This window comes from Zalophus californianus, chromosome 2 (genome assembly GCF_009762305.2).
Source record: "Zalophus californianus isolate mZalCal1 chromosome 2, mZalCal1.pri.v2, whole genome shotgun sequence".
Taxonomy (NCBI): Eukaryota; Metazoa; Chordata; class Mammalia; order Carnivora; family Otariidae; genus Zalophus; species Zalophus californianus.
The window spans coordinates 86,823,881-86,848,003 of NC_045596.1; the positions used below are offsets into that span (position 1 = coordinate 86,823,881).

At 35.7% G+C, this 24,123-nt stretch overlaps 1 protein-coding gene across 2 annotated transcripts in view; it reads left to right on the forward strand.

Annotated features, from left to right (window-relative positions):
* The window catches only part of GSTCD (glutathione S-transferase C-terminal domain containing), a 131,972-nt gene that overhangs the window by 98,222 nt on the left and 9,627 nt on the right, over positions 1-24,123 (forward strand). For both annotated transcript variants that reach the window (XM_027599626.2, XM_027599625.2), the window contains exons 6-9: positions 4,158-4,273; positions 4,436-4,480; positions 6,475-6,603; positions 21,754-21,887. In XM_027599626.2, coding sequence (XP_027455427.1) covers positions 4,158-4,273; positions 4,436-4,480; positions 6,475-6,603; positions 21,754-21,887 — 424 coding nt within the window. The remainder of the gene's footprint in view (positions 1-4,157; positions 4,274-4,435; positions 4,481-6,474; positions 6,604-21,753; positions 21,888-24,123) is intronic.

The following is a 24,123-nucleotide window of genomic DNA, read 5'->3' on the forward strand; positions in this document are numbered from 1 at the left end:
ACTGCAATGTACATAGGGGTACAGATATCTTTTTGAGTTAGTGTTTTCATTTTCTTCAGATAAATACCCAGAAGTGTATAATAAGAAAATTTTTTCACTACCTAACAATACTAATGCTTTATAGTATAAAAGATGAGTTCTTTTGGGTTGTACCAAAGGGTTTGAAAAAGTTACCTTTTCTTGGTCTTTTTAAAAAATTTATTACAAAATACTAAATGTAAATGTAGTCAGGAGAGTGGAAAGCTGGTAGGGTTCCTGAGGTTCTCTAAAACAAGAAAATTGGTTTCAAGCAGAGGGAACAAATGTATAAAGGCACCACCTCACTGACCTTGATAAATTCAAGGAACTATCTCCATTGTCAGAAAGGCTAGAATATAGAGGATACATAGGAAGGTTCCAGAAGGTGAGTTTGCCAAAGTAACAGGTCTCAGGTCAGTAGAGGCTTTGTTTTCTTGCCAAGAAGTAAAAATTGTTTTCTTAAGGCAGAGAGATGCCTTTAAAGGTATTTTAAGCAAAGAAGAGATATTTTAATGGGCAGATATGGAAGGGACTTTAGTTATATACACAGGAAAAGCATGCTCAATGACAGGCTATGCCACAAAAGACAGGACCTAGTGAGCATAGCATTTCAGAGCTATACCAAGGGAAGAGAGCCTGGGAAGGAGTGAGAAGGAATATCCAATAAGGAGCCCAAGGACTTTCTTGATCTAGAACACCAGGGTTCAGATGAGTTCCAAATGAGTCCATGAGTTCCAAAGAGTTGATTCTATTTCATTTTCTTAATTAAATGACATAATGATAATTAGCATCATTTGAGGTTGAATGTGCCAGAGAAATCTATTAATAATCTGATTTCATTTGAGGATATACTCTATCCTGAATAAAAAGGATGCAGGCTAGCATTATAAGAGAACGTCTTTAATATGTAATAATGTAAAAATAACTGTGCTGTCTATTCAAGTAAAACTTGAGTCTAAGGAGCTCGAAGCACATTAAATATTAAAATGAGGCCCTGGTTTCTCTATAGCAGAGAGAGGCAAAATAACAAGCAATGCTCTTTCCCATCTGGTCTTGCCTATATCCTCAGATCTATCTTGTATTCTACCATTTCTTCATCTATCCTCATTTTTAAGCACATGAGCTAATTGCGGTTTTCCCCTAAATATGTCATATTGTTCTTAGTATGCTTCCCCTTGCCATTCTGTCTGGTAAGTTTCTCTTCAACTGAAATGCCTCAAATCTCTGTAAAGCCCTCTGTGATGTCTCATTTAGTTCTTTATTTTCAGCGCACATAACGTTTGCAAATAATGAACACCCGTAACTTCCTTTAGATACTCTCTTAGCTCCCTAAGGACAGGAACTATGTTTTACTCACTCTGAGATGTGTCCTCAGCATATAGACGGGTACTGAGCATAGTAGGTGCCCAAGTGATATTCCAAGCATGAAAACTGTAGGTACCCTGGGGATGGGACCTGCGTTTCACTGTCTATTGCCCTATAGAACATAGATGATGCCGATGTTCTAACATAGGTCTTCCTTTGCTTAAAAATTTATTCCTTTACCTTTGTATTTTCCTTTTGGGCAATGCAAACAACACTGAAGTTGTCTAAATAATCAGGTTCCTCCTAACTTGAATTAGACAAGGGAAAGACTTCACTGTGGGAGAATTACATCGCAGAAAGAATGAAATCATTTGTATTAAAACATCTGACCATTTAATTCTTGGGTTTCTTTTTCTATGATAGCACTTAAAGAACCAGCATTTTTAGTCAAACTAAAAATAGATTGTAAATTCATGCTTATAAGTGGTGTCTTAGGCAGAAGAATGTTGGCTATAAATAGAAAGTAGACTGGATTTTTAAATTAATACCATATCTCAAAATACCACTTTCTTACTTTGTTCAATGTGTTTGAGATCCTGTTCATGTTTCCAGGAGCTTCATAATATTTACATAACTGGAATGGGAGGAGGAATGCTTTATTTGAGGTGGATTTTCCATAAAGCCTCTGAGCATCATGCTACTATATTTTTAGCTTGATTTGTGAATATTATGTGGAACTTAATGGTGTCTATTTAAGCAAACCCTGAAAATTACCTTTGCCTTCAACCTCCATATCAGCATGAATTCTTTATATGCAAAGATGCAATCTTAGAAAAACAGATCTTCATCAACATTTGCTTTTGAAGCAAACCTAAGAAAGTTAGATAATTCTAAATGTGTAATAGAAATATGGTATAAAACTTCCAGCTAGTTGTTCCATTAAATAAATTTTCTTTTCTCCATATTCTTAACAAAAGGTAATTCCTTTTGACTTTATGAAAATCCTTTGGCTAAGCAATGTTAAGAAATCCACAAAAGGAAGACTAAAATGTTTGTGTTCATTTCTTGCCTCTTGGTGGCTCCATTAAGCAGCAGCATTTGTGACTCTAGCTTTCCGACAGGGCTCAAAAATACTTTTCTTTTTTTGCCACTCTCCTCCCCTTCCTGTTGTTACTCTTCCTCTTCCAAATCAGAACTGCATTGCCTGCCATAAAAAATAAGGCAGATTTATGAATGGATGGATAGACAGATGGTTAGATGAACAGAAGTGTGATTAAACCAAGTATGGTAAGTTGGTAGTGGTAGAATCTAAGTGGAAGTCAGAGACATTCACTGTAAGATTCTTTCAACTTTGCTGTGTTGAAAATTGTCCTAGTAGGATGATGGGGGCTTTTATTTATTTTGTTTAAATTTTTCACAATTATGTTATTAGAGAAAAGTGAAAAGCTAGCTACATGAAACAGTCTTCATAAGTGAAGTCACCAAACTATTGATTTAAATGCCCTTGAGGTTTGAAATTCACATTAGGCCATGCTAAATAATTAAGAATGTGTACAGTGATTCAGCTGTATGATGACGACCACATTATTACAATAGATTGGTTATAGAAGTGTGGTAGATATGGTCAATGGAATACTATGCAGCCATTAAAACTTACAGCATAGAAACATGCATTGACATGGAAAGATTGATATACAAGGTTTTATATGCATCTAGAACATTATGAATTTATGGATACAGCTGGAAGTATACATATACAAAGATACTAGCTCTGAATTATTAGATTATGGATCTTTTTCTCTCATATAGATTTTTTTATTCATATTTTCTATTTTTTCCTAAAATAAACGGTTTCCAGTGTTTTTATTACAGTAACCTAAGAAAGAAGGAAAACAGAAAAGAAGAAAAGAAAAAAGCCAGGCTATTTTTCTGTGAAAATGGAGCAGGGAAACGTTGGTAACTGTAAATAATTTTTGATCAAGCCAAGAGATTATCTGGATTTGCCTTTTATCTATATCAATGAGATCTGCTCCCTTATATTTTCTTAATCTTGCTCTTACAAAAAGTGCATGTGAAATATGTAAAAACAAATAATTTTATTCATTCTTCTGAAGTTATTTCGTGGACTTAACTAGTGGCTTTGAAGGAGAGTTAAGATGTTCATGCTGCTAGGCCCAAGGCATTTCATACTTGGAAATGCCCTATCTTTAATCTCTAATTGCATTAGATTTCTGTGTCTGACTCATGACGAAAAGAAGCTTCAAAGCCAAAATGGTAAAATCTAATTTCTCTCTAAATACACTAACTATTGATATATTTCAGACAATGTGACACCTATGTTCCAACATTCGTAACCAGAAAAACTAAGAGTTCAAGGGCGTGCCAGTTAAGTAATGAAAATGTTTTTGTTATGGATCTCTTTTGTCCAAGGAGATTTAAACAATGTGCTAAAATTAGGTAGTCTTTGCAATCTGTCTCTGATAGGGATGGAGGGAAGAAACTGTTACTGTTAATTTTTATCCAACCAAGTAAACATTTATTGAACACTTTATGACTCTGCCATTAATATTTCACTTATTGTTTCCTCTCTAGAAGACATTTTTTCAATGGCTATTGACAGAGAAGTTGGACATGAATAAAACTAAAAATAAGCATAGAGAGAGTTCATTTCTGGGTTTCAGTTCTCTGTCCCTCTCATGGTGGATGATGTGGAATTTGGAACTCATTTATACATTTACCCCTCTTGCTGGATGCCGGCGGTCTACTCTATGAGTACCTTCTTATTCCCCCACGATGCCTAATATTTCATTGTCTTCATCTCTTGTCTTCCCCAGGTAAAATGTCCAGTGATCGAGCTTTGAGGAAGCAGCAGCAGTTAAACAACCTTGTTTATGTCGTGGCAAATCAGGCCAAACCTGGTGACAGAATTGTGGATTTCTGCAGCGGTGGGGTATTACATCCCTCCTTTTGTTCTCTTTAGCCTTTCCCTGACTATGTGACTTTACTGTATTAGATTCAAATTCATGTTTTTATTTGGCAAGACTACTGTCTCAGAAAGAGAAAAAAGCCTTAGGGACCAAAGTTAACTTGTTTCTTTTTCTGCCTTTTCCAGGGCCATGTTGGAATTGTCCTTGCTCACATGCTGCCATCGTGCCAGGTAAAATCTGAATAACCCATAATAGGAAACACTGGAAAACTATCCAGTTCAGTTCGCTGAGTCTGTGTCTGACCCCTGCTCTTTGAATTTATTAATTGTTCACTCAGGTCACATTATGTGGCACAGATAGTTTTTTTTTTCTTTGAACTAAACTTCTAAGAATCTTTAAAAAAAGTAAAGTAGGATCACAATACATTTTTCAATTTTTATAAAAGGGTTATATTTTAAAATAAGTCTTAGAGGGAATAACTATTCTGTTGTTAAATAAAATACTTAGTGGTGAAACTAGTTTAATTGTCCCCAGAATTTTATACTGGAAATACTAGCTCCTGAAACTTGTTGAGCATATTCTTTTGGTATCTTGATTTTTATCCATTGTACCAAAATTGTAACAGCAATTACAAAATTCCTTAAAGAAAAAAATAAACTCCAAATTTACCACACTTATCCATCAAATGCTTTTCTCCCCATGTTCTCATTAAGTCATTGTTCAGGAGGATGCTTATTGCCGCAAATGCTAAAAACGCAAATATAATTTTAGTCACCAGGTTTAACTCAGTATTGTAGCATAAATGTTTTTCCCTATTGCAAATACTTTTAAATATCATTATTAAAATATCACCAAAATCTAACTACATTTTATGTTTTTAAGTAAATGTACCAGAATTTATGCAGTCATTGCCACCATTTGTTAGAAGTTTATTATTTTTAGTCTTCTGCCATATGAAATCATGTCTTTGCAGTGACCATCTTTTAGCGTAAAAGTCTAGAATTTGATGACTTTTTAAAAAAAATACAAAACAAATGAGGCAGTTTCTTTGCTCGTGGACTCTCTGGAAGGTGCAAAATAATTACAGTGATTCCTTATAGAAGAAAAAGATGAGGAAGAACCCATAGACTGGCCAGAATGACATATAACAGGATGCTGGGGGGTAAGGGTGTATTATTTTTTTCCTTTCTTTGAAAATAAAGGGCAAAATAAGTAAGGAATCCTGGGGGAAGCTAGCAAGTGTCTGTTTTGTAATCAAGGAAAGTAACAACTTGGTGGTTGGAGTTAGAGGAAGAAAGCTCATAAAGTAGAACCCTGGAGACGCAGAGTTAGGGTTATGGTGTCTTTCCCCCCGCCCCCTTCCCAACAGTCTGGACACTTGGAGATGTTGAGCCTTTAAAGGGGAAATCTTGGCTAGAATAATGGCTGGAAAGCCTTTGATACCAAGTGTACTCTGACAGGTTTTTTATACGAAGGCATACAGATTTTTTTCTGTAAACACAAGCATAAAGACAAAATAAGGGTAGAACTAGGAATGATAGTGATGAAAGTGACAATTCTGCCCACTTTTCTCTTTCTAAACAAGTAATCCTTTCCAGTCTTCGTTGGCCTGGATTCCTAACTGGTTGCCCTTCCTTCTGTCTCACCCCCACTAATCCATACTATCCATGGCAGCACTGGGACCTTCTTTGATCACACGATCTGGCTCCTATCACCTCTCCAGCCTCACGTCTACCCTCCACACCCTGTCCCCCCATTCACCATCACCACCACACACTGTGACCCAGCTACACCAATTTTCTCAGTTCTTCAAACACACTCTTTGGCCTTCACACATGTTTCTTTCTCTGTCTGAAACACTCCTTCATTCCTCCAGCTGATTTCTATTCATTTTTTAGGCCTCGGTTAGTATGTTATTCTCCATGTTAAATGACTAAAACCTTCTTTAGTCATCAAGTCTGAGTGTTCTGATAACACACAATGTCTTCCATTAAACACTTATCACTGTATTATAATTGCCTGTTGCACTTACATCACTCCCTCTCTAAGCTCCAAGAGTTCAAGGACCTTGTTCATTTTTATACCACATTATCTGGCATACTTCCTAGGACAGGATAAGGATCAGTGTAGTATGTTCTACATTAAAGCTATACAGTAATAATACTTTGCCCTAATATCTGAATTATGTTACTGAATGTACTATTGTTTCCTGGGTGAAATCTAGGTTACATTAATAGAAAACAAGGAATTATCATTAATTCGTGCTAAGAAGAGAAGTGATGAACTAGGTTTAAGCAACATTTGGTTCATTCAAGCAAATATGGAGTATTTTACAGGGATGTTTAATATTGGGGTAAGTAATCAAACAATTTCAATTTCTTTAATTAATTAAGAAAAATTATATGCCTTAGATTAATTAAAGGAGAGACTTTTATATTCTTTGCTAAATAAGTTTATAACTTTTGTTTTCTATCTCTAAAAGTATAGCATATTAATGAATAGTATTTCATTCATAGCACTTCACCATTATGTGATAGAGGTAACATTTGTTCCTCTCCCAGACACGAGTTTTATTTTCCTCACTTGCAGAATGCCTGGTGCCTAAAACCATGTTTGACATATAGCAAGTGCTTGGAAATAATTCTCAATTGAATGAACGAATGAATTCTAATAACAATGACCTTCCTTGGTTTATTTTACATTTTTAAAAGATAATGAAAGAAAAGAAAAACAGAGAAATGTGGCTGTTATTCCTTGTATTTGTTTTAAAGAATTTTTTCTTATTTTTAAAGGACCATGTGCTCAATATAGAAAATACATAATAATACAAAGAAGAATCACCAGTATTTCCACTACTGAGAAATGAATAATGTCAAAAACCTTTGGTCTTTATATATTTATGCACACATACAAATGCATATTTACACATATGTTAACATCGTTTACATCATACTATATAGATCTTGCTTTAACTTAACATTATCATAAATCTTTCCCCTACTCACTGATCATTTTTTTTCATGTTGTTATAATGTGTAATTATTACTATGATGGATATCTTATGCATTGTTTAAGATTTTGATACATTTGCCAAATCACTTTGTAGGAAGGTTGTGCTAATCTGCATTTCCAACTGTATGTGTTCACAAAACATACATGATAGGCTGGTCTAGCTGGAACTCTTCTTCAATGTCAGAATCTCAGACTTTTGTAGTTTTATGATTTTTGTCCAGTGATGTTCATTTCTTAATATCGACTACTGGAAATTTGTGGGGTTTGTGTTATCTTTTACAGTGAAAATGAATACAATTTGTTTCCTCTGTAGACATGATCTAGATTGGTTATCTCAAGCCAAGCCTATACGAAGAGAAGTAAACTGTTAATAAGGAAATTGCAGACATCTGAAACAGCAAATTCAAATTAACTATATATTTATGTGCAACTTAAATTTTACATAAATGTTGACATAAAGTTTAAAGCTTCTCCATTAAGAAATGAGCCATTAAGCCAATGAGCCATTAAGTCAATGCCCATATTACCAGTACACCATGCAGACTAAGGTGGCAAGATATTGCAGCCCATTTACTCACCTCTCAAATCACAAAATTCCCATCTTCTCAGCCATACATCTCTTTACCCTTCTGTGGTTTATAGGTGCTAAATCATTCTGGCATATTCTTGTAACTTCCAAAGTCATAATTCACTAACACCAACTGAAAATGTGTATGTCTTTTTTGATGTGATACTTTCTCTACATTTCATAATAGTATATTCATAATGGCTTTTTTCTTTCATAATTACTTTTGTCAAGATACAGAGAGAATGAATTAAAATTACTTGGAGGATTAAACCAAAATTAGATTTACTCTCAAGAAAATAATTTTCCCTAGGAGGATAATTGAGGTATTTGTCACTAGATAAATCAAACTGAATGCACCAGTGGCTTCAACTCTTGTATTAAATAGATTACAGTGAAAGTAGTGTATCCAGAGAGGAAATCAGAATGACTAAGTATTGGAAATGCATTAAAGCTGCATTAATCCGTGATTTTGTGATATTTCAAATAAGGATTTAGTTAGCATTTATCTTTGCTTAGTAAATACCGTTTTCTTTTACTATTTTTCTTTAGATATAAAAATAATGATGTAAACCAGATTTTAAGGAGAGAATTTTAAAGTCTTAGAATCAACTATCTTTAGGAACATTAAGCAAATCATTTATATATATCAGAATTAAAATACTAATTATTAGTCTTACCTCCATTAATACAACCCATAGCAGGCAAAAATGAATTGATTTTCTAACTTTGTTAAACTAGTTTAATCTGAAATGAGGAAAGAGAACAAATCTAGATATTTTCAGATCTTTTAATTAGGTCTTCCAACATGTCCATCTACTACTGTACCTCCCCAATATAACCAGAATCAGTGAGGTAATAATACTGTGTTTGTTCCAAAGAGTCATCTTGTAGTTTCTGGTTTACATTGTCCTTATTTGAGAAATATATATCTTTAGAAATACAAATGCCTAATAAGCTTATAAAAACATTCAAAGTCTCTATACAATGATATTCCATTTTTGCTCTTAAATTTTGCCATTTAATTAAATTAAAAAAATATATATTATTACTCATTGACTGCAGAGCTTCCGTGAGACAAGCCTAATCGTACAGGAATTTTACATTTTTTACTTTACATGATATTGGCAGTGATTTATTAATGACATGGAAAATTAGTTATAATGGTAAAGAAAAGAAACATAATAGTAAAGAATATGGACTTAAACATTGGGCAACCTTGTGCCAAAATCTCAGTGTGGCCAATTACTAGCTGTATGGCTCTGGACAACTTATTTAAATCACTAATCCTCAATTTTTCCATATACAGATTAGGCATAAAACACCTGGCTCATAGGATATTGATACAATGTATGTGAAGCACTTAGCAGGTTGTCTGCCATTTAGGAAGTACCCAGTAAATTGGGCCTCCTTTTACTGTGTGCAGTGTGATTTCTGCATTTAAAAAGGATGGGAGAAATATGCTAATATGGATTTTTTTTAAGGTAGCTATCTCTATACACTGTAATAATATTTTTTCTTTATTATTTTCCATATTTTCAAAATACCTCAAATTTAACATGTTACTTTTATATTTGTGATAAGGTAAGCAATAAAGATAGAAGAATAAGTATGTGTTTAATATTTCATAGAGATAGACAGATAGTTTATTTAGCCAAGAAAGGCTAATTGTCCCTAAGGATTATTACAGGGTATCTAAAAGAATTCTGAACATATAAAATATATTTTTTTCTTTCAAAACAAGTAGTTATTATAGAAATACCTTGTTATTGGCTCATTCTGATTTTGGTTATAATGACTATTAGTGTCCTGAGCAAAATATAAAAGTGTTTTCAAAAGTAAGAAACATCCAAGAAGGTATTTTTCCCTCCCGGTTTCAATATATGTAGCTGTATGACCCAGAACTAAGTATATGTTATGGGTTGAATGTTTGTGTCCTCTTTAAAAAAATTCATATGTTGAATTCCTAAACCTTAATGTCACGGAATTAGGAGGTGGGGCCCCTGGGAGGGAATTAGGTTGTGAAGGTGGAGCCCTCCTGAAATGGAATTGGTGCCCTTGTAAGAAGAGAGAGCTTGCTTCCTCTCCTAGCTCTCTATCTGTAAACCAGGAAGGGGTCCTCACTAGACATTAGATCTGCCAGCACCCTGATCTCAGACTTCTCAGTCTCCAGCACTGTGAGAAATAAATGTTTGCTGTTCAAGCCACCCACAGTATGGTGATTTTTTTTTTTTTTTAATAACAGCCCAAACTAAGACAGTATGTATAGATTACCAACCCTTAAAGGGACACTTACAAAAAATTTCTTCACAAATGGATTTTTAAGGCTTTTTTTTAAAAAGAGGTCTATTAATTCCTGGTCTAATGCAAGTTAAATAATTTTCATTATTGTGAAAACTGACAAGATTATGCTTTTTAAGACCTAACTTACAATATATATTAATATGCACGTTCTCAAACAATATTGCAGAAAGGACCATGACTATGGAAAAACACACTGTATTAAAAAAACAAAAACTGTATCAGTGCTAAATAGCTTGCCTAGCAAAATGTTTTAGCTGGGTAATTCCAACAGTAACAGAGTCTTCTGAACTAGGTGATAAGGTAATGATTTCTAACAGTATTGGTTAATATTTTCTATATTGTCAATATATATCCAAATCTGAAAACAGTTTATTTTTGAGTTATGTATTTATATTTTTCTGTCTCACCCATAACAATTTTTAATATGATTGTTTGTGGTTTATCAGTGCTGAGTGCTTAATGACAAGCTCATTTCTAGTTATGTATGTTAGTATATAATTATACAATGTAATTGTATACAATGCAATAAATATGCAATTATACAATGTAATTCAGTAACACCTTTGATGAGTAATTTATATAATCCTTCTTTTAAAAGAAAAGAAACTTGAGGAAGTATAGTCTCAGACATAATTTTGAAAAATCATTAAGGCAAAAATGGAGGATTTCCCACGTGAAGACAGCAGACAGAGGTATTTCAAACCCCTTCTCTCCAAGAAAGATCAGACCCTGCAAATAACAAGGAGAACAAAAACCAGAAGACTCATCCTCCGTCTTTGATGAACCACATTGAAGATTCTGTAATTTGAACCATAATAAATGAAGGCAGAAAGCAGATTGAAGAAAAATGGTAAATTATTGAGTAGAAAAGAGGAAGATCAAACTTAAATGCATGAGGAGGGGAAGTGACTATCAGGAAGCAAGTCACTTTGCTCTCATCGAATCTGAGAAAACATCAAGAATTCAGGATACCAAAAACCTCAGAGGAAGGGGATAAGGAAGAGCTGAAATCATGTTTAATTAAAAATATTTAGAGACCCAGAAACCTACCTCCATCTTGTGTGCACTCCCTGACTCCTGCAAGGAACTAGAAGTTTATTCTATGAGGAAACTGAGCCAGAGATGCTCGGCACAGAGGAGGGCAAGGGTGATGAGCTGTCCTGAAAACAAGAACTCAGTGAGAATCTGCACACTGAATGATGGATCTCTTCCCCCTCGCCCCCCATTTGCCCTTACTTCCAGAACTTCAGAAGCTGGAATCATGTTCTCAATCAAAGAGATCAAAAGAATCAGAGCTGTCCCCAGGGAAAATAACTACAGATACTATAGCTGTAATTAAAAAAAAAAAAAAAAAAGCTAGCCACCTGATCACTCAGTCACTAGTGAAGCCCACCACTCTTCAAGTCTTTTATTCAGTACTTCCAGTCAACTTTTTAGTGATTCATTCTTTAATATGAACTGACAGCCAAGGAATATCGAATGTGGAAAACTTTTGAAACAGAAGATAGAAACCAAAGCAACAAACATAACAAAGGATTTCATCCATGGAGAGATCAGAGAAGATATTACATGAACAAAACAAGGATAGAATGAAAAAGGAAAGAAAATGAACCAACAGAGAACAAAAAGGAACTTCCTGGAAATTAAAAATACGTTAACTAAAATTGAAAAAAAAAAAAAGCACAAGTAGAAAATCTAAAAGATGAAGTGTAGGACATCACCTATAAAAGTAGAACAAAAAGGGTGCCTGGGTGGCTCAGATGGTTAAGCATCTGCCTTCGGCTCAGGTCATGATCCCGGGGTCCTGGGATCGAGTCCCACATTGGGCTCCCTGCTCCTTGGGAGCCTGCTTCTCTCTCTGCTTCTCTCTCTCTCCTCCTCTGTCTCTCATGAATAAATAAAATCTTTAAAAAAAAAAGTAGAACAAAAAAAGAAATAGAAACTGAAATAAGCATTAAAAAAAAGTGTGACAGAAATCCTAGCCTCAGCAATCGGGACAACAAAAAGAAATAAAAGGCATCAAAATCGGCAAAGAAGAAGTGAAACTCTCACATTTTGCAGATGATAAGATACTTTATGTGGAAAACCCAAAAGACTCCACCCCAAAACTGCTAGAACTCATACAGGAATTCAGTAAAGTGGCAGGATATAAAATCAATGCACAGAAATCAGTGGCATTTCTATACACCAACAAGACAGAAGAAGGAGAAATTAAGGAGTCGATCCCACTTACAATTGTACCCAAAACCATAAGATACCTAGGAATAAATCTAACCAAAGAGGCAAAGGATCTATACTCAGAAAACTATAGAATACTCATGAAAAAAATTGAGGAAGACACAAAGAGATGGAAAAACATTCTATGCCCATGGATTGGAAGAACAAATATTGTGAAAATGTCTATGCTACCTGGAGCAATCTACACATTTAATGCAATCCCTATCAAAATACCATCCAGTTTTTTCAAAGAAATGGAACAAATCCTAAAATTTGTATGGAACCAGAAAAGACCCCAAATAGCCAGAGGAATGTTGAAAAAGAAAAGCAGAGCCGGTGGCATCACAAGTCTGGACTTCAAGTTCTATTACAAAACTGTAATCATCAAGACAGTATGGTACTGGCATAAAAACAGACACATCAATCAATGGAACAGAATAGAGAGCCCAGAAATGGACCCTCAACTCTATGGTCAACTCATCTTCGACAAAGCAAGAAAGAATGTCCAATGGAATAAAGACAGTCTCTTCAACAAACAGTGTTGGGAAAATTGGACAGCCACATGCAGAAGAATGAAACTGGACCATTTCTTTACACTGCACCAAAAATAGACTCAAAATGGATGAAAGACCTACATGTGAGACTGGAATCCATCAAAATCCTTGAGAACACAGGCAGCAACCTCTTCGACCTCAGCCTCAGCAAGTTCTTCCTAGAATTATCGCCAAAGGCAAGGGAAGCAAGGGCAAAAATGAACTATTGGGACTTCATCAAGATAAAAAGCTTTTGCACAGCAAAGGAAACATCAACAAAACCAAAAGACAACCAACAGAACGGGAGAAGATATTTGCAAGTGACATATCAGATAAAGGGCTAGTATCCAAGATCTATAAAGAACTCATCAAACTCAACACCCAAAGAACAAATAATCCAATCAAGAAATGGGCAGAAGACACGAACAGACATTTCTGCAAAGAAGACATCCAAATGGCGAGCAGACACATGAAAAAGTGCTAAACATCACTTCGCATCAAGGAAATTCAAATCAAAACCTCAGTGAGATACCACCTCACACCAGTCAGAATGGCTAAAATTAACAAGTCAGGAAACAACAGATGTTGGAGAGGATGTGGAGAAAGGGGAACCCTCCTACCCTGTAGGTGGGAATGCAAGCTGGTGTAGCCACTCTGGAAAACAGTATGGAGGTTCCTCAAAAAGTTGAAAATAGAGTACCCTATGACCCAGCAATTGCACTACTGGGTATTTACCCCAAAGATACAAATGTAGTGATCCGAAGGGGCACGTGCACCCCAATGTTTATAGCAGCAATGTACACAATAGCCAAACTATGGAAAGAGCCTAGAAGTCCAACAACAGATGAATGGTTAAAAAAGATGTGGTATTTATATACAATGGAATATTATGCATCCATCAAAAAGTGAAATCCTGCCATTTGCAACGACGTGGATGGAACTAGAGGGTATTAGGCTAAGCGAAATAAGTCAATCAGAGAAAGACAAGTATCATATGATCTCACTGATATGAGGAATTTGAGAAACAAGACAGAGGATCATAGAGGAAGGGAGGGAAAAATGAAAGAAGACGAAACTGGAGAGGGAGACAAACCGAGACTCTTAATCTCAGGAAACAAACTGAGGGTTGCTGGAGTGGAGGGGGTGGGAGGGATGGGGTGGCTGGGTGATGGATATTGGGGAGGGTAGGTACTATGGTGAGCGCTGTGAATTGTGTAAGACTGATGAATCACAGACCTGTACCCCTGAAATAAATAATACACCATATGTTAATACAAAATTTTTTTAAAAAGTGTGAAAGTAATAAAGAAAATGTTAACATCTCAAGAAATGTACTTCAGGAAATTCCTAGATGTGCTTCACTAACACAAGAGAGTAAATAAGAAAAAGGAATAAGTGGTATCTAACACAAAAGGAGGTGAAGAGGATTCTCATTATGATGGCGAAGGGAATCTCAGGACCAGAGCTAGGCAGAAGGCCCAGAAAGCATTGAGTCATTAGTTAAAGGTCAGAAAGCCCAGGAAAGATGTCCTCGGGAAAGAAAAATGAGACTGGTAGATTACTTAGTAATTTTCATACAGTGGAAAGTTATATAATAAGGCATTTTACAGAGCTTTTGGGTAGGGAGAGGCTTGGATGTTTAAGAAAATTATACAACACACTTAGCTCAGCAGTGAACAGTATATATACAAAGCAACAATAATAAAAACATTACATAAATACTTAACTAAAAGTTGGAGGTAATATTAAGAGGATGCTAAAAGAGAAAAGGATGTAAATGTAAAAAAACAAACAAGCCAAACCACACAAAAACAAAACCATTTTCCATAATGGAAAATCAATAGATAATGTCTAATATTTATAAATCAAGGGGTAGCAATCTATATTTATTATATAGAAAAAAGTGCTAGATTTCAGGAAAGAAAACCAGTGAGCTGAAAAGCATTTGCTTTGGTTGCCAGATGTTCTTATGGGGGTGGAAGAGTATGTACAGATAAAGGGACTCTTTGTTATTACTTTCCATGCCTTCAAAGCCGATTATCTATAATATAATTGCACAAAAGTTTTTAAAGGGGTTTGGAAGAGAACATGAGTGTACTGTTGGGACCACACCTACTACTGTCTAAGATACTTGGTGAAGAATCCTTCTTTGAGAAGCAAAGGTTCTGAGCCTAATTGGGCTGGGCAAATTTAAAGATCATCCAGTTCAATCTTCCCATTTTACAGTTGGAGCAGTTGAAGCCATCTCTATCTACAGAGGAGCATAACAAGTTAGTGTGAGAGCCAGGCCTGGAGTCCAGTCAATGACTTCTGTTCACTCCCTACATCTCAGAAAGAAGCAAATGGGAACATAGAGAACTAGAACAAAGTTTGGTATCAGGCAGTTTGAGTTTAAATTTTGGCTTCATCACTTGTGACCTTAGACCAGGTCTTTCTGGCTAGGTGACTTTGGGCATGTTACTGCAAATGGAGATAATAAGAGCCACTTAACATATTAAATTAAGACAATAATTAAATTATTAAATCAAAAAATCAATGTAAAGATTGTGACATCTAGCAGATACTGAATATATGCTAATTCCCTATGTTGTTGTAATTTCAGAAGATAGTAGGACCAATGAAATGAATAAAAAGACTGGGGATGTATTTGTAAAGAGTAATTATCTAGGATGGAGGCCCCGAACTGTCTGAGTTAGGGTCCTTGATTTGCTGTGTGACCTGGAACAAGTTACTTACCCTCTCTGGGCCTCAATTTCCTTATCTTAAAATAGTACCTACTTAGATGTTTGCATACCCCTGTTCACAGCAGCACTATTCCCAATAGCCAAGAGGTGGAAGCAATTCAAATGTCCATGGACAGATGAGTGGATAAACAAAATGTGAAAGATATCTGCATATAGATATAGATATATAATTTAGCCAAAATGTGATATATATAATATATATGTTGTGATTATATATAAATTTATGTATATAAATTATATATAATTTAGCCAAAATGTGATATATATATATATTATATACATATAAACAAAATGTGATATGTATATATAATTTAGCCTTAAAAAAGAAGGAAGTCTTGTCATGCTACAACCTGGATGAACACTGAGGATGCTAAGTGAAATAAGCCAGTTACAAAAAGATAAATACTGTAAGATTCCTCTTATATGAGGTATCTAAGGTAGTCACATGCATAGAAACAGAAAGTAGAATGGTAGTTACCATGGGCTGAAGGGAAGGGGAAAACGGAAGTTGCTGCTGTTGGTATGGAGTTTCAGTTTGGCAAGATGAAAAAGTTTTGGAGATCTGATTCACAACAATGTGTACACTTAAAAATGGTTAAGCTGGTAAATCTTGTATGTATTTTTACCACAATAAAAAGGTCAATTTAAAAAATAGTACTTATTTCATAGGGTTATTGTGTTAAATGAATAAATACATGGAAAGCACTTAACATAATACCTTACTCAATAAATGTTAAATTTTATATTATTTCTAATAGTAGTATCACTCCCTATTTCATGAAAATGCCGTCTGTTCTTTTGCCTCTGGCTTGTTATTTCTTTGCTTTCTAAACTCCTTTCTACCTTGCAAGGCCCTCCTCAAAATGCCACCTCCTCCAGGACTCCCTTCCTGAATTTTCCCCATCTGAATATCTCCTGTCGCTCCTGTGATGCTTCTGTTTGTACTTTTTTAATGGCACTTAACATATTCTATCCTGTATTAGGTTTGTGTACGGTTTGTGTGTTGTTGTATGTGTAGTGTTTTACTCTTCTTTGTATCGCCTGTGAATCACACCCAAGAGAGACATATTTTACGAACTTTATGAGTTGTTTCAACCTATATGATTCCTAGATTGAGTTGATTAATATATTAAGTAGTTTGGATTCAGTGGTTACTATGACAGAGCATGCAAAAGGGATCTTTTTTGACCTTTGTATTCCCAGTCACTACCATAATACCAGTATATACAAAATGCCTGTTGATTGTTGAATGAATGAATGAAATCTGCAATTGGTAGGATTAAGTAGTAATTATAGGCCTTTAATGATTAATAAGAGAGAATAGCAAATTACTCAACAAGATCACCTTTGTGTTGCTGTAGAAGCTCTCTACATCATTTGTCTCATGATTTTTTACAGTGTACTTCTTTTAATGAGGATTGAAATAAGACACAGAAATTGAAATGGTTAATGTGAATCTTAAGGCTTAAAATTTATAGGTTTTCATCTGCTTTAGTTTTCTATTTGTCTTGTCAAAAAAAAAAATGACCATAAATTTGGCGGCTTAAAATAACACAAATTTGTTATCTCACAGTTCTATAGATCAGAAATCCAGATGGGCTTAACTAGTTTCTCTGCTCCAGGTGTCATTAGGCCAAAGTCAGCCTCTACTTTGGTTTGGCTCTTATCTAAAGGCTCTGAGGGAAAATCCACTTCTGGGATGGTTCAGGTTGTTGGTAGAATTTAGTTCCATGCATTGTAGGATTAAGGTTCCAACTCCCTTGCTGGTTCAGCCAGTATTCATTCTCAGCCTCTAGAGCTACTGGTGAAAGCCAGCAATGGTGGTTCAAGTCATTCTCATGCCTCACATCTCTGACTTTTCCTTGTGTCTCATCTCTCTTGCTTCCGGTCTGAGAAAGTTCTCTACTTTGAAGTCCTCATGTGATTCAGTTGAACCCACCCATGTAAATCCAGACTAATCTTGGTATTTTAAGGTTCTTAATCTTAATTACATCTGAAAAAAATCCTTTTTGCCATGTTGACATGTTTCAGGTATGAGCAGGTAGACTCACTCGTCCTACTACACCATCCCTGTCTCTTTTTTTCCCTTAAAGATTGTTTATATGACCATATCATTTCTCCTTTACAGTTTCTCACAATTTGGATTTTGCTGATCATATCCTCCTGGTGTTGTTTCACATATTACTCTGTTCCCGAGATTGCTTAGAGATTGGTAGTTAGATCTAGATTGTAAAGACATAATCAGATCAGGTTTACTTTGGGGTAAGGATACATCAAAGGTGGTGGTGTGTTCTATCAGTAGGCACTTATGTCTGGCTGTCTCTTGTGCAACATCAGCAGCATTTGTGATCATTGACCTTAGCGCCATTACTTTAGCAAGGATTGCAAAATGGCGATATTCTTTTAATCTTATCATTCCATCTTCATTTACTTTCCTTTATTAACTGTTCAGTTATGCAGAGGTACAGTACATTAGGAAAGGCCAGATAAAATTCGATTCTTTCCCTGTATTTTCTGGTTTTCAAAGTGAGTTGGTTATCTACTGAAAGTGACTAGTTTTTTTTTTTCCCTCAGTACAATTATTGACTCATCAATTTAATGTTTGAAACACTTACTATTATTGCACTTAAGGATTATATATATCTGATGCTCAGATATTCCCATATATGTTAAGTGGGAGCCTCTTGAGGTTAGCTCCTGAGTCTCCTATTGATAGGACTTCAGTGGTATGTCATAGTGTCCCTGCTTTCAGTATAACACGATGTTCCAACTCATCTTATGCATTTCCTGCCTCCTACCTGGCAGCAGCTATTTCTCCATGCAGCTCTAAATTCTTTTAAAGGAAAATGCTATTTCGGTTACCACAATTTAGGTACTGGGGATAGTCATTGCTACTGGTTTGGTCTTTGTTTCCAGGCTCTACTGTGGTCTTAGCAAGGCAATTTTTTTTTTTTTTTTTTAACATCATGGGTACATACTGACACTGCCAATTTAAATTCAGGACCATGGGATTTTAACTTAGCCTCACCTAGCTATTTCATATCTCTTTCTTCTTTCTCCTGTGCTTAAAAAAAAATCTGTTTCCTAATGGCATCAGCAAATTTCTTATTCGCTTTATTTCACAATATACATATTTGAGTCCTAAAACAAAAATACAGACACCAATGATGATTACTGAAAATAGTTTGACAATTTTTAACATTATTTTTCATTTAATAATATCTACCATGGCCATGTAGGGAAATATTCCCCATTCCTTTTTAGAGCTTCAGAGTAAGCCGCAAGTCCTCTGTCAATGGAAAATTGGCTTGTTTCCATTTTGTTGTTATTTCAAGTATTGCCTCAATGAATAAATCTTTTTATGTTTTAGCCAGTGTATCCCTTGAACAGATTTTTAGAAGTGAGATCGCAAATTACTCATGTCATTTTGCTGGATATTGCTGAATTCCTCTTCCATGGGGTTGTGACATTTTTATATTCCCACCAGCAATGTATGATATTGTCTGTTTCACCATACCCTAGATTGTCATCAAATTTTAGAATTTTTGCCACTTTAATAGGTGATAAGTAATATCTTAATGTAATTTAAATACTTCTATTATTTTGAACCATATTGGACAACTTTGGTTTAAGACATATTTGCATATTTTTGTTTCTGAATTTTCCAAATCTCTTGTCCATTTACTATCAGATTATTATACTTTTCTTTATTTTTAGAAACTTTTTATGTATAAGGGATATTAACCTTTTGTTAATGCTTTAAGTTGCCAATTTTTTTCTCTTTGTCATTTGTCTTTTTATGTATGGTTTTTGTTTCTTTGCCATTTTTTTTTCATTTTTTGTCAATTTTTTTAACCTTATCCCTTATTGTATGTAGAATTTCAGACATAGTTAAGTATTTCTACTCCCCTAGGTTATAGAGGAATTTACTCATGGTTGTTGTTGTCGTTGTTTTGCATTTTAAATCTCTAATCCACTTGAAATGTACTATGTGTGGTGAGAGGAAAGGATCTAATTTAATTTTTCATATGGCTATCAGGTTAACCCAACATCACTTATTAAAAAGCCCATCTTTGGGGCACCTGGCTGACTCAGTTGGTAGAGGATGCAACTCTTGATCTCCGGGTTGTAAGTTCGATCCCCACGTTGGGTATAGAGATTACTTAAAAATAAAATCTTAAAAAAAATTAATTAAAAGTCCATCTCTTTCCCAGTGGTCCAAAGTGCCACCTTTGTTTTAGGCTCAATGTTCATACTCAAATCATTCCATTGATCTATATCTCTCTTCATTATTTGCCTGTTCTTTCTGACCGGCATTTGGTAACAATGGAAATTAGGAGCATATGAAGCAATAAAACCTTTTAGGACTAAAATCCATTGTGTAAATAGTTTTTAAATTTAGTTGTTTTGTTTAAATGAGGGAAATAAACTCATTCTTTTGCATGTAGCAAAAGGAATGTGAACCTAAGTAAAGAGAGATTTATAAAAGTAAATTGTCTAAAGTTTTCTTTAAGAGCCTTAAAAGAGTTTTGCGGGGAAGCAGCTTGATATAATTAATGCATGGGGTTCAGGATCCTGCCGCTCAGGAGCTGCTTTGTTGTGGGCATGTTCTTAATTTCTCTGAGCCTTAGTTTCCTTACTTCTAAAACGGAGATAAAATCACTCAGGGCTGTTGTGAGCATAGAAAGATCTGCATGCCATTACCCAGCATAGTGGCCCCACATAAAGGGCACTCAGGGAGTATTGGTTGTCTTTTCTTCCCCTTCAGGGGAAAATGCATTTATAACTTTTATGGTGAGGCTTTCTCCAGCTACTCATGAAAATAACTGGCCTGATTTTTACTCTGCAAAACTGACTAAATAAAAGGAACAGATGAGAAATCAAAGTTCTTCACTCCCAATTACCCAGTAGTGCCTGCCTTCACTGAACGGCCGCCTTCCCAGGCTCAATTTTCAGAGTGAAAGAGGAAAAGTGGATTGACAACAACCACAGGGATTGTTGACTTCTAAATTGATGTAAGCCTAGATGGAGAGGAGATTCAGAAGGATGATGAGCAGAGAGCATGCTTTCCTCTTCCCAATACAACATTGTTTTTGGTTTTCCAGTTTAAGAGGGGAATCTAGCTTATGATACTCATATCCAGAAATTTCCAGAAAGTCTCTTCACTCTAAAAGCCCCTCCCTACCCTGAAGTTGTCAGAGATCTGAGCATTTTTCTGACAAAATGCTTTATTTTTTAAGATCCCCATATCAGATTTTTTTCCATAGGGTCCTGTTTTGCTTTATTTAGTCCAATAATTTTCATAATTGTCTACTTTAGATTGTGACACAATATAGATATATTTAAGGAATTTGTTTTGAAAACATATCTTAAGATCATTTTTAGAGGTTTTTTAATGCATTATTGAAGCCCTAATTAGATTCCAATTCATAATTTTATTCCTTTTTAAATAAACCCATTGAAAGTAGTTCATGGATTTCACCGATAATAAGAACTGTTATATGAAGATGAAAAGGGGCTCCATAAATATGATTTGATCAGTTTTCATACAACATTGATTAGATTATATTCATACAGCATTTGAAAGAATGTTTTCAAATACATTTTTATTTAATTTTTGCAACAGCATTGTTATATGTCAATATTGTTAACCATAGTTCATAGTTGAGCAGACCAAGGCCCAAAGAAGTTAAATTTTAAATGGCCCAGGATCTCAAAGGCAACTACAGTTTGAGACTAGAAATTTGGATTTCAATCTAGTGTTCCTGCCACAATTCATAATCAGCAAGAGCACTAGTTTAGACATGCACACATATTAAATTTTCCGTATTTAACATCATGTCAGATTTTCCGCTGAATGAATCTTATGCTTTATTTGCAGTGTTCCATTTGTAATCTTTCAATCTTGCTTAGCTTTCTTAATTAATATGAATAGCTAACTAGTCCTGTGGTATGTCCAAATGAGAACTATCTAAACTATTACGGAATAATGTTCTGGTAACTTGAAACCTCCAGATGTTCAGTCCTCACAAAGAGTTAAAAAAAAAAAAAAAAAAGGGAAAAAGTCACAGAAGTAGCATTGTTGATTAAGCGAGAACTTAGTGCTGATGTCTGGTTTTGTTTTCCAGGTGGCACTGCATGCTTGTGGAGTGGCAACAGACATGGTGATTGAGCACTGCATCAAAACACGGGCTTCCTTTGTCACGTGCCCTTGCTGTTATGGTTTCATTCAGAACACCTCAAAGTTTAATTTTCCCAAAAGGTGAAATGTAGTGTTCACCCTAAGACACCAATGTGGGGAATAAAGCTAAAGCCCGAAACTCGTTTGATACAAAGTTGCAATGAGAGTTCGGTTTTGAACTCACTTCCTCTTTCCACAAAGGCAGGTACTATTTATAAGTTATATAAGGAAGAGAGGATCTCCTCTATGGCTGCTCCTTGATTTTTCTCCTGGACCCAACTCCTGAAATTTAGAAGCCAGTCTGAGAGTGACCTGGCTAAGAAATCTGATCGGTTCAGCACTTCTCATCACCTGTGAGAGGCAGCAGGTGTTGTGGTTAAGTGCTTAAGACCCGGAAGTCTTCCGCCCCGGGGGGAGGGGGGGGGGGCGGCAAACATCGCCTCCTCAGAATTTTGTAAGTCCTTTCACCTCAGGCAATTTACTTCAGCCCTTTAGCTCTTTCTGCCTACATTTTCTCATCTACAAAATGGAGGTTATAATAGTAACTAACTCAAGGTTTTTGTGAGAATTGAATGATATATATGTAAAGCACTTAGTGGCACAGAGTAAGCATTCAATAAAATGTGCGCTGGGCCAGGTACAGTACTAGCAGTGGTATTTTTAACATACTGCCCATGGGCGCCTGGGTGGCTCAGTTGGTTAAGCGACTGCCTTCGGCTCAGGTCACGATCCTGGAGTCCTGGGATCGAGTCCCACGTCGGGCTCCCTGCTCGGTGGGGAGTCTGCTTCTCCCTCTGACCCTCCCCCCTCTTGTGCTCTCTGTCTCTCATTCTGTCTCTCTCAAATAAATAAATAAAATCTTTAAAATAAAATAAAATAAAATACTGCCCATGGGTGCTGATCAATCTGCAAGTCGGACAGCCACTTTTACAGTCCTTACCCCACCTACAAGAGAGAGACATTTTATTTCTCACCCCTTTGGCCTAACCTAGTGGAGGGCTGTTGTCTTGGTGGTCACGACATTTCACTCTCTGAATCATAGTTACTGAGAATCATGCTGGTCATTTTAATTACAGAATAGATTAAATATGTTAGTTTTAAAAAATTGTATAATGTATCAAAAAAGATTTCTTGATCATTTGCATGATTACTTTTAAGAAATCTTAGAAAGTTTCCATCAGAATTTATACTTAAAGACTTCTGAATAAAGTAATAAAGTACAAACAATAGCCTTCTTTTTCTTTGTCTTTGATTTTTTTTTTATTTCAGTGTTTTGTTCTTTACCACAATTTGCAACTAGTTGAGAGAAAACCAAAGGAACTTTGGAAAGGCAAATTAAGTATAACTTAAGGTTTACTCAATAGCTGAAATTTCACTCTGTTCTGAATCTATACAGATAAAATGTATATTTTACAACCCATCAAGAAATCTGTAAGTCTAGCACTATAAAGATTTTTAAGAATGTTAATTTGAGTTATTCAGCCTGTGGCTTCACTTAATTGATTTTAAAATCTTACTTTAGTGTCTCAGCTTTTTCGTATCTGTGTAGATCTATTGCCATTTTCTTCTTTTGTCAGTGGAAGACCACTCCCAGGCCATTATCCCCCTGCCCTAATCACCTGTGTCAGGTACCAGACAACTAGGGACAGCCCCTATCCCCAAAGCCACTGACATTACCCAGTCCTACCCAGTCCTAAGTTTGCTCATCCTGCCTTGCCAGCTATTCCAATATAATCCGTAATAAAGACTCTTGCCCACATTGTATCCCACTCCCTCTGCCTCCTAAGCAGCCCTGGTGCTTCCCCATGTGGCCCTCTGTGGCATGGCATGCCCTCTCTTAGGAATTGTTGGGAAAAAACTATCTTTTCCATGGCAAACATCTCCTGATCTGTTGGCCTCACCATATCTAAAATAGTAGTAAAACCTACATTTTAAAACCCCTGGATCTTTGGGGCACCTGGGTGGTTCGGTCATTAGGCGTCTGCCTTTGGCTCAGGTCATGATCCCAGGGTGCTGGGATCGAGCCCTGCATCAGGCTCCCTGCTCCGCGGGAAGCCTGCTTCTCCCTCTCCCACGCCCCCTGCTTGTGTTCCCTCTCTTGCTGTGTCTCTCTCTGTCAAATAAATAAAATCTTAAAAAAAAAAAAAACCTGGATCTTTGTGTACCCATGTGGGGAAGAGAAAAAAAAAATGGTTGTGAATCTCTAATAGTGTAAACAATCTTTGAAAAAATCTTCAAAATTAATAGTATACTGAGAGTATGCTTTTAGCTTTTTATAAAGACATTTCAAACTGGCATAGTTTTTAGTGTAAGATAG